This window comes from Prionailurus viverrinus, chromosome C1 (genome assembly GCF_022837055.1).
Source record: "Prionailurus viverrinus isolate Anna chromosome C1, UM_Priviv_1.0, whole genome shotgun sequence".
Lineage (NCBI taxonomy): Eukaryota > Metazoa > Chordata > Mammalia > Carnivora > Felidae > Prionailurus > Prionailurus viverrinus.
Window position 1 is genome coordinate 139,130,602 of NC_062568.1, and position 12,117 is coordinate 139,142,718.

Genomic DNA, 12,117 nt, shown 5'->3' on the forward strand with positions numbered 1-12,117 from the left:
CTCCTCTCCCTCTTCCTCTCCCAAGTCAAGGTTCTCTACCTATGAAAACTTCCTGCCCCTTTGGGGTGGAGCACCCCCAAGCCCTTTTCTGGTTGCACTTGGCACAGCTGAAATGAACGGACATTTTTGAAACTTTTCCAGATATTAAGGGGGAACCCCCACCTCCACACCACCCCCCCCCCCCCGGCCCCGCCACCAGCCAAAGTACAGTCATGTTTTTAAAAAGAGAATTACACATAGGAAGACTGAAGGAAATGAGACAAAACAAAACTATCCTGTCTCCAGCCAGATTTCATTTCCTAAACTTCTGCTTCTTACACCCCTTGTTCTTTCTAAGAAAGCGAGTCTTGCCCATCTTTCAAGAAACAACGAGGGCTCAGTGGCATTTAAGTCCCATGTCCAAATGAACAAAGCAGCCACTATATTCCAAGTCCTCATCCCCATAGAAACCTGGAGCACCCTTTTCTTCTGATTCCCACAGGGACAAGGGTGGTTTATTTTCAGCAGATTGGTGGTAGTGTTGTTATTATTATTACTATTCTGAGGTTAGTTTGGCTAATTAATAAATCTAAGGAACTTTTGAGGTATCAAACGTTCTACTAAGTTCTCTGTACTTCAGCTAACAGCCAAATTTGCAAAGGCCGTGAAAATAAATTAGGATAGGGCTTACATCTCCCTGTCTCAGGGGTGCCGAGTGTTCTCACAAGGTTTTGTTTCATCTCCTGCCAATTCTAAAGGGGTATGTAAAGCAGATACTATTACCCCTTGTACCGAGAGGAGAAGGAACGTGCCTAAGAAGTCACAGCTTGCCTGAATTGACACCTGTTCTGGCTGACCTAAGTGAATTTCTCTCTTTATTTCAAATTCCTTAGTGGAATCACCCGTCTGGGCCAGTAAGAAATGCGCTCAAACTGGAGTAACTGATTCCCCACTGGGAGGGGGATGGTTAGCCCTCGGGAATGTGGGCTTTGCCCCCACCACGCAGGCCGGGTTGTCTTTGTGTTTCACATCAGCAGGCTGAGGGTATCTCCGGTGTACCCCGTTTGCTGAGTTCCCTTGAGAATTTTCCTGGGTAGTTTCGTCGATTGGCTCAGCACCATAGCATATCATAGAAACGGAATACGAAACTAAAAAAAACGCAAAGCACGTGGCGTACAGGATCTCACTTTTCTTGGCCTTTCTCCCGACCCGTAGCCGCGCCCTGTTACGACTGCGTGGGTGACTCGCCTATAAAAGGCCGTCTCCGAGCGTCTTGTCGCCACAATCTCTTCCTGTTCTTGGTGCGTTTGTTGTGGCTTCTAGCTGGGACCGCAGTGGCCGTGAAGATGGCGTCTACCAGCCGGTTAGTATGTCCGGCCGAGCCGGGCGAGGTGAGGGGCGGGCGGGGAGTGCCAGGGTTGCTAGGCTGCTGCCGGGACTGCCGCGTCGGGCAGAGCGCCCCGGAGGTGCGGGGAGAGGCGGCGGACTGGCTGGCCGACCCGGACAAAGGCACTTCCAGACGGCAGTGCTGTCAGGGGTGTCGCAGGGGGTACCGAGCCGTCTGCGTTACCACTCCACAGTCCTGACTTGTTTTCTCACCCAGACACCAACCCTGTGGGGGCCCCTGTGTTCCCAGCCCTGGCTTCGCATCTTTTGGGGGGTATTTTAACCCGTCTTTTTTCTTGTTAATTTTTCCTACGCTTGCTTTTCCAGCTGTGGCTCAACCAGCCCGCGATCCTTTCCAAAGGGCGAGAAGGGGTTAGTCCCAGGCCCCTATCGATCTGACAGCTAGAAAGTTAGGGACGTCAGCATTGGTAAGCCTGGTGGAAACTGGTTACCATCCCAGAGGCCTTCTGAAATGGAAGCTAGGGCATTTACCAAGAGTTGATAGGTTTCCTTCTAAGAGGTTTATTTTTCTACAAATGTCTTCTGCTTACTCCTGAAGAAAATCTTGCTTGCAGAAAATTACTTGCATATGTTGGGAAGTCACTGTCTAATATATTTTTAAAATGTGATGTATTCCTATCTACAGGAAATGCTTGCACTGCCCTTAGAGACAGCCTTTAATCCTGTGATCAGAAAAATGCTTGTAGACCCTAATTATATCTCTCATGATCACTATGAGGTAGATATTAGTATTTTTGCATAAATGTAAACTGAGTCATGCCAAGGTTGACTTTTCCAAGGTTAGTGTTCGAACAAAGTGTAGAATCTCTTATCTGTTTTCTGTTACCACACAGTTGGTCCCTAGTTAACTCATAATGTATTAAAAGTATCAAATTAAGTACAAATTCGAATTAAGTACAGTATCAAATTCTGTAGCTTCTGAGAGGCAACTGTGGCATAATTTTCTGAACTTGTTATCTTCTGTGGAATTGAGTTCCTGATGAAAGCAATTATCACAAAATAGTAAGCTGAAGTCCAGGCCGTTTTGTGTAACTGCTAAGACTTACTACTTTATGTTACTGTAGTTTTAGAAAAGGTGTTGGGGAGGCAGTGTTAGCTAAAACAACCTGGAAACAACTCTGAAAGCCACTGACACTCTTGTTTACTGATTGTAATTTTATGATTGAATGCTCAATCATTCTGTCTGGGTGTGGCTCTGTTGGGAAACGCTTCCTTGTAGGTAAGTGGAAAACTTCAGTTTCCCAAAGACATCTAAATACGACTTATATTCTCTCGTGGTGATAGATCTGAAAGGTAAATGTGATATTTGGGCACAGCTTTTCCATACGATAGGACAGGAAATTGTAAGAAATGTTGCAACATTAAATATAGTAAATTCACGTGATAGATTCTTTACCAAAAGAATTTTGCTTTGTGTGAGTTTTTTCTTCTTCCTTTGTTAAAAAATAATCTTTGAAATGAATTTTTTTCTGGAGATGTCTAGGTTTTAAATATGTGTGTCATTGCAGTTGTCTGTCTCTGAAGTTTTTCTACCAGTGAGAACAAAGGTTAAGTGTTAGTATTTCTGCCTTTAGCTTTGTTCCCCCCCCCCCCCCCGAGGAAGATGTACAGTTACTAGGTTATGAAACCGCCTGATGTTTTCACAGACAAGAGCACGAATGTGAGTTCAGGTCTAAACTGCACTACTTAGTCTGTGATTTCAGGCTAATCGTTCTCTGATCGTAATCTTTGGAAGGGAAATATGCTTATTTTGCAGGGTTGCTGTGAAGAGTACTGGTATATTTATGGCATTAGACACACAGTGGACTCCCAATAAGTGACAGCTATAAAGTGAGATTTGGATTTATGTGGCTTCTTAGGTCCTTTAAATGATTTTAATGTCATTGGTGTTTGGTTGTTTACACCATTCCTTTCCTTTCGTTTCTCTCTCTTACTTCCCCCACCACCCCACTCTTGTGGTTCCTCTTTTACATCACTCTTGTGGGTATTCTGATCGAAAGTTGACTAGTTTGTCATGATTCATTTTATTTTGGATCGGTAACACAAATAGTACAAAAACAAGACGAAAAGTGAAAAGCAGTTTCTTTTCTTCCCTCTCAGCCATCTCATTCTCCCTCAGAGCAGCCACTGTGACCAGTTTCTTGGTGTTTTCCTAATGATTCTGAGGTTTAACAAACATATGCATGTAGTGCTAACCTCTCTTCTTCCCCCAAAGGATGTTGTAAATACTGTTCACTACCTTGCTTTTTACCTTTTTTCATGAAGTTAGCACACACATTTTAAGTGCACAGTTTAGTTGGAAAATGAGCACACACACATAGCTACCACCCAGGTCAAGAAATTAAATACGACTCGCACCCTGGAAGCCTCCTTGTGCCCTCAGTCATTACCCTTTCCCAAAGATAACCACATCCCAACTTCTAACTCCATAGATTTGTTTTGCCCACTTTAAGGTTTATATAAATGGCTTATATTTTCTTCTCTGTCTAGTTTCTTTTGAACAACATTTTGAGAGTCATCTTTGTGATTGCAAAAACTGTAATTCATACTTTGTCCAGTTTTGTATAAAATCCCTACCTTACTCTTTTCACTTAGCATATCTGGTTTTTTTTTTTTTTTTGGCATATTTTTAAGGTGTTTACATATCATTTATATACTTACAGACAAGAAGATAATTCTACTTTTTAATAGCAAAAACTATATTAGTCCTTATAGTTGTATGACATGTGCCATATGGCTGCCCATTTGTAATTACTGTTATTCTAACATTTTCCTTTGTTTCAGCATAGTTTTTCATAATTTATACTAAGTTCTTAATTTATTTGTTATAATGTATTAGAATATTTTCCTAATAGGAATTTATGGAATGAGTGTGACTATAAAGCAAATCTCCAGTTCTCTATTTCCCCATTTTCCCACTGAAAAGATCCAAGACATGTTCTGGTTAACTTAAATATATACATTTTGGGAACGTGGATTATTTTATCACTTTTTCAGTGGGAATCACCTGTGTTGAGAGTTAACGTTCCAATTTGTGTTTGCTGACATTAGAAATTTATCCAAAACCACAAATACCTACTTACTACTGTAAGAATGGTCGATGATGTCTTCTGAATGTATATTTGTGATGGCTATAACATAAGCTTGTATTGTAGTATTTCAAGTGAACGTTTAAAGAGGGCTTATTTTGCATAATACCAAATATTTATTTATTTAAGTAATCTCTATACCCAACATGGGGCTTGAACTCACAAACCTGATATCAAGAGTTGCACATTCTTCCAACTGAGCCAAACAGGTGCCCCTACAGAGTTCATGTTCTTTTTTTTTTTTTTTTCTTTTTTCTGTTTGAGAGAGAGTGCGCGAGCGTGCACACACGAGCCGGATAGAGGAGCTGAGGGGGAGAGGGAGAATCTTAAGCAGGCTCCAAACTCAGCACAGAGCTCGACCCGGGGTTTGATCCCATGACTCTGAGATCATGACCTGAGCCGAAATCAAGACAGTCATTCAACCGATGGAGCCACCCAGGTGCCCCGATACCAAACATTTATAATTGTGTATAATTAATAAATCCATGTTAAATATTTTTGTTGCCTTTTATATTATTTTATATCTTGTTAAAAAATGTTTATTGATTTTTTCTGAGAGAAAGCACGCTCTACCTGGGGAGGGGCAGAGGGAGAGAGAGACTCCTAAGTAGGCTCCATGCTGTCAGCACAGAGCCCTACACTGGGCTGTATCCCATGAACCTGAGCCAAATCAAGAATCGGATGCCTCACGGTGCCTGGGTGGCTCAGTCGGTTACGCGTCTGACTTCAAGTCAGGTCATGATTTTGCAGTTCATGGGTTCAAGCCCTGCATTGGGCTCTGTGCTGACAGCTCGGAGCCTGGAGCCTGTTTCGGATTCTGTGTCTCCCTCTCTCTGCGTCTCCCCAACTTGTGCTCTGTCTCTCTCTCTCTCAAAAATAAAATAAAACATTAAAAAAAAAAAGAGTCAGATGCCTAACCAGCTGAACCAGCAAGGTGCCCCATTTTATTACTACTTTTTTAAGTGAGCTCTACACCCAATGTGGAGCTTGAACTCACAACCCTGAGATCCAGAAATATGTGCTCTACTGACTGAGCCAGCCTGGTGCCCCCTTTGTTGCTTTCTAAAACTGATTTTATTTTGTCTTTTAAGATTAGTGTGTCTTCTGCAAACTGCTCTATTTTCAAAATAAAATGATCAAGCACATTAGTACTATGACAAATAGAATAAAAAGTAGTTTTTGAAACCATTTCTTGAGTGATATAGCAAACTCAGTTTCTGGACTAAATGAAATCATTGATCTTAAGTTCAGCAGAGGTATATCTACCACCCTCCTTTATCATACCCATGAGGTTCAGTGTGTACTATTCTAAATCTATTACTAAAATATCCAGCAAGTAGGAAAAAACAAGACTTGAAATATATTCTCTGACCAGAGAAGTAAGTGATAAGTCACACAATCCAGATGATTATATGTAAATGTCACAGGTTATAAATGGTAGCTAGTCATTTCTATGCTAATCAGGATTTTTAAAAATCTCAGTAGCCTGTACGAAGAGAAAAAAACACTTGCTTTCCATTTAGGTTTTTAAAGCCTTCCATGTCTGCAAATAAGTTACTGTTCTTAGAAAAAACAATTCCAATGGAATCTATCTGTTAATGACTAGCTGGAATTAAAAATTACCTAACTGGGATATTTATTTTGAAGATTTCGCTTGAGTGTATTATACATGGATAGTATTGGAAAAGTATTCAGAACCCTCATTTTTTTCCCCTAGAACACTACTTTGTTACATGTTGGTTGGGAGGATATAAAAACTTTTTTTTTTTTTTATTTAGTTTGGATGCTCTTCCAAGAGTCACATGTCCAAACCATCCAGATGCGATTTTAGTGGAGGACTACAGAGCTGGTGATATGATCTGTCCAGAATGTGGCCTGGTTGTAGGTGAGCAATTATTATAGTTTTAACTGAAATCACTATTTTAGGTACTTTGCTTTTGTGTATTTCCCAAAGTGTCTTTTAATGAATACATTTTGATTTTTTTCCCTACAGGTAATTCATATTTATTATAAAACAAACAAAAAGAATTAGAAAAGAGTAAAATCAGAGACACCATATTTTATTGTTTATACGAATGCATATATTTCATAATGTGGGGTATGAAGGAACATTTAAAATTGAGACAGCCCGTCCAGAAGAAAAAGCCCTCAGTCCATAGTCTCCTGAGTCCTTAGTCTTAACTATTTCATGGGGTTTGGGGATGGTAGTGGTGACGCTTGTGTGTATGAAATAATGAATAAATTTAATCCAACTTTTGTGGCTTTTAGATATTTAAACATGATTTGTTTCAGGGTAGTAAAGGTATAGCTGTACTGAGTCTCATTCAAGGCCTTTTAGTTAATAGATCCCATTAAATAGAATGACTTAAGAATTTCTAATATAAAATTGTTATTGTCAAAAATACTGCTTATAGGAGATTCTTAAAAAATGAGAACAAACTGAGGGCTGATGGGGGGTGGGAGGGCGGGGAGGGTGGGTGATGGGTATTGAAGAGGACATCTTTTGGGATGAGCACTGGGTGTTGTATGGAAACCAATTTGACAATAAATTTCATATATTAAAAAAAAATACTGCTTACAATTTTTCATTTTGTTCCTGCTTTCTTACTTACCCAGATATGTAGCAGAACTTTAGAATATTCTTATGGTGGAGTTGTATTTAGCAACTGAAACAAAGGCGTAATACTTAGCAGTTCGAAATGCTTAAAAATGAAAGTGCTAGTAGGATTATGGGATGTATAACAGAAACATTGGTGGTGATATACTGTGGAATAGTGTTGGAGGATATCGGTAACATTCATCCACGTAGCCTGCTTGCCTCAGACCTCCAGTGGGAGGCTTAAATCATACAGAGTTGCTAACAGGAACTGAAATCCACTTACAGTTGAATTCTTCTCAATAAGCAATATTAACAACTTATATATGCTGGGCACTTTTTTAAAATGATTTCTATATTCACTAAGTTTATCCTCAGAGAAACCTTTGAGGTGAGCGCCAATATTACCTTCATTGTAGAGATAAGAAACTCAAGTTCAGTGTGGCAGTGTAGCTCTACTGTCCTCACGTAGCCAAATTTCTATCCTGTATTGGCTTTTGTAATAAAATGAGTTCAGTCTGATTGGCAAACTGTGACCCACTGCCTGTTTTATATATGACCTACCTGGTAAGAATGGCTTTTACATTTTTAAGTGGTTGAAAACAGTCAAAAGAATACTAACATTTGGAGGCATACGAAAATAGTATCAAATTCAAATTTCAGTATCCATACATAAAGTTTTATTGGAACACAGCCACACTTGCTTGTTACATATTATCTATGACTGCTTTCACATGATGACAGTAGGACTCTGTAGTTACAAAAGAAACCATATGTGGTGCTCTCATCACTTCATACTGCCGCCCAGTGCACTATAAATCCCAGGAATGCACTTAAAACTCCTCAGCATCTTGAGTACACAGTTTATCTCCATGCTGCAGCATTTTATTTTGTTGCCATTGCATACCCATCGTGTCAAAACAGAAAGAAAAAAAGTGAACTTTGAAAGCCATGCCCTTAAGGTACAGTGGAGTGTAGGTTATTTTGTTATTGATCAAGATGGCAAAGCTCTGTGATTATTATTCAGTGGTACAATAGCTCTGCTAATAGATACAAGAAACTTAGGCATAAGCACTCATCCTGCCAATTCAGTAAAACAGTGATCAGAAAATTTAGAAAATGTAATGTCAATTATCTCATCACAGCAGAATTTCTTCACAAAAATAAAAGAATAAAAATAAGGCTGCATCTAAAATAAGTTTCTGAGTGGCTTATTTGTAGCTTATGCAGGGAAAGTCAACGATTAGTTAATGATGAGTTAATTAGTTCATGTTTGTTTGATTGTGGTAGTTGAAGAAATGTGTCCAGAGAAAACTTATTTAAGATGAACAGCTTCTCAGAAAAACAGTTGCTTGAAGAGTTGAGGATGTTGGGAACAACATCGATAGTCAATCAATGAAAGTCCAGGCAAATATCAAGTGTTTCTCCTAGACTCCTGATGACTAGGTAGATGTTACTGATACTGCTGAGTTGTTTATTCAAGGAGTCAATGCAGAGTTTCTAGAGTTTGAATTATCTGCGTGGAAAAACTGCAGGAGAAACTAGTTTTAAAGAAATTACAAGAATGCTAATTTAGTACAACCTGAAGTGGAAACTGCTAAGATATATTATAACTGATAGATGGTAAAAATACGTGTGGAAGAAGTCTTAGGTGGACAGATTTACAAAGATTGTGAAAATGTAAGGTTTTTAAAGCTTCTAGTTATTCATTGTATTCATCAACAGGTACTTGGTAGAAAAGGTTTGAATCTATCATGTTACTGATCAGTAGGGTCAGTAGTGAACTTCATTCACTCTCGTGGACTTAACTGTCATCACTTCATTGAATCTTTGTCAGAAATAGAAGCTGACTATCTTGACTTGCCCACCACACAGTAATTTGGTAGCTTAGCTGCAGCAAAGTTTTCTTGTAATTGTTTTTGAGCTCAGGGCCAAGGCTGAAATCTTTCTGAACCAGTACTGCCTTCAGCCACTGCTGTTTAACACTGAATGGCTTTAGAAGTTAGCTTTTCCTGCAGACTTACTAATATTTCATAATGAATTCAACCTAGAATTGGAAGGCAGAACAGTGCGGATACGTTAAAATCACACTGAGGTAAGGTCAGTTTGACAACAGCCAACATTATTTGAATCCCAAATGGCGTCAAATTGCTTTAATGTATTTTATATACTTTCATTGCTGTCCAAAGTTAAAACAGGAAGTAGGGTCTTCATTCCCACACAAATCTGCAGCAGGTATATATTCAAAACTCAGACTGTATTTTAATCAGTATTTTCCAGACCTGAATGTAAGTGCAGAGGAAATTTTCATATTTCCAAATCCATTTAACTCTGCAATTAAGGAGCTTCCACCTAACTTTCAATTGGGAGTGATTAATCTACAATGTAATGACATGTTAAAAGGCAAAATATCAGAAGAATGTAATAAAATTCTATAAATGCCTTTCAGGCAGTGAATATGCTCAATTAAAATCATATGCTTGCAGATTAATATCAGTATTTGGCAGTACTTCTCTGTGTGTGAAAAAGACTTAAAAAAATGAAATACATAAAATCCTATTAACAGCATTGACAGATAACATTTGTAATTGATTTTGATGATAGAGAACGCGAACTGGATTCCAGTTAAGTGAAATATTCTCACCCCAAAAGAGAATGCTGTTCTTTCTCAGTAGTAGATTTGTATTACAATACATTATCCTCAATTTTTATATTTTTAATTTCATCGGTAAAAAACCAGTGGAGTCTTTCCTCTTTATGGAAGTACCTATGTAGTATCCTCAGTTTAGCCTCTTGACCCACAAACCCTAAAATATTTACTATATGGCCCTTTACAGAAAAGGTTTGCCAACCTGTAAGTTAAATGAGAGCATTCTAATTCCAAAGTATTAAGATCAAACTGATAGTATGTAAGAGTGAGACAGAAGATTGAAGGTAATTTCAGCTTCTTGGGTCTCGTAAATGGAGCCATTTAAAAAGTAGTGCAGAAATACTGCATTATATCTCCAGCCCTTCCATCTGCTTCACTTCTGCTTCAGACCAGCAAGATATAGTTGGGTGAGATTAACCAACTGGAGATGGAAGATCTGATTCACAAGGCTTACATGCTTTTTTATGCTTGAAATCACTAACTTTTACTTGCATTTTTCTGCTTATATCTAAACCAAAGGAAGTTAATTTTCTTTTAGTTTTGTTTAATTATCAATCTTGAACACCAGCATTGGAACTACTATATTTTATCCTAACTAAAGCAACTAGGCTAAATTGTAAAGCCTGAAAATTAAAAAAAAAAAAAAAATACAATCTGATTAAACTTCCTTTATATACACAGAAATATCTTCTTGTAACAATTGGTTTTTCTGACCTAAACCGTAACAAACACCTGTTTTAAAATATACGGTACTAGCCTCATTCGCATATTTGTAGCATGTGTAATATAACCTGCAGTGTGTCCTGCAAGTGAAGAAACTGTTCCATGAGGGTGGGCAGGCAAGACTCTGCTAACAAAGTTCTGTTTTGCTGAAGAGATGATCAAATTATGTTGAAAAGAGCTTAACTGAACATGGCAGACCATGAGTCAAATTTTAAAAAACATGTGCATATGAACAGATACACACAAACACATATATTACTCTCATAGATCCATAATAAATTTAGATTCTATATATATTTAATTAGACTTGCATCAGCTTGCTTGTTCATTTATTTTAAATTTTTATGATTGTTTTTTTTTTTTTTTTTTTTTTTTTTGAGAGAGAGTGCATAAGCAGGGGAGAGGGGCAAAGGGAGAGAGAGACAGTCTCAAGCAGGCCCTCACCCAGCATGGAACCTGATGTGAGGCTCGATCCCAGGACCCTGGGATTATGACCTGAGCCAAAATCACGAGTTGGATGCTCCACCTACTGAGCCACCTAAGCACCCCCAACTTGCTGGCTTAAAGGCATATGCTCTTTGTTGCCAGCTCAGTTCTGCCTTTATCTCTTATGCTATGGAGATAGGGAAGAAATTAGGTGAGGCAAATATTCCACAATCCACTAAGGGCATAAGACTTGTGGCTCTTTTCATACTTGTGTTCCTAGAGATTTAAATCCAGCTGTCATCATGTGTCTCCTAATAAATTGTCTTGGTTTACATGGTTTGCATGTGCTTACCGTAACATTTTACCTGGTCTGAAACTTTTTAGATTATACCATATTTATTGAATAAACGTTTACAGTAGGCTTGGGTTTAAATATCACCAGACAACTTTAGAAACTGGAACTCTTAGAATTGTTTTTGGACAACTCTGTACTTAACTAATATTTAATTTGGCTCAAAACTTAGGGCAGCCCATTGTCACTAACTCCTCTATTTATTTATTTGAAAGCATGCAAGTGGGTTAGAGGGGCAGAGAGAAAGAGAGAGAATATCCCAGGCAGGCTCTAAGCTCAGCATGGAGCGCGATGCAGGGCTTGATTCCACGACTCTGGGATCATGACCTGAGCCAAAACCAAGAGTCAGATGCTCAACCAACTGAGCCACCCAGGTTCCCCCAGCTACTCTTAATTTCCAACTCAAAACTAGATACTGCTCAACTGTCCTCTTTGGAAGCATATATTACACCTTGCAACTGTCACCTTTTTTAGTGAAATAATTTGCAATAAAAAATATATTTATTTCATAGGATAAAAACTGCTTTTTCTCCAGTGTCTAACAACACTTTTTTTTTTTTTTTACTGTCCTTTAAACCTTCATTCAGTCTCCTTGAGGCCCACCACTGAGTCTCAAAACCAATGCCAAAGTGTTTTAGGTTTTTCTTAAAGAAACATCATACTTACAGGAGCCAGTTTCTGTTTCGATTACATAACAAACTATTGGAGAACTTAGTAGCTTATAGTAACCATTTTCTTTTGCTTATAGTTTTATGGGTCAGTAGTTTGGGAAGGACTTACCTGGGCCATTGTTTCTTTCCACATGGCACCGATTGGACCTAGAGTATTCACTTCTATGATGGCTTTTTCACTTATATTTCTGGCTCCTCTCTGTTCTTTGGCCTCCCCACACAGG

General features: G+C 38.7%; 1 protein-coding gene across 1 annotated transcript in view; it reads left to right on the plus strand.

Moving 5' to 3' along the window:
* The first annotated feature begins 1,228 nt into the window (after positions 1-1,228).
* Positions 1,229-12,117, plus strand: part of GTF2B (general transcription factor IIB) — a 34,167-nt gene continuing 23,278 nt past the window's right edge. Inside the window, exons 1-2 of the mRNA XM_047872234.1 lie at positions 1,229-1,342; positions 6,254-6,360. Coding sequence (XP_047728190.1) covers positions 1,326-1,342; positions 6,254-6,360 — 124 coding nt within the window. The 5' untranslated portion in view covers positions 1,229-1,325. The remainder of the gene's footprint in view (positions 1,343-6,253; positions 6,361-12,117) is intronic.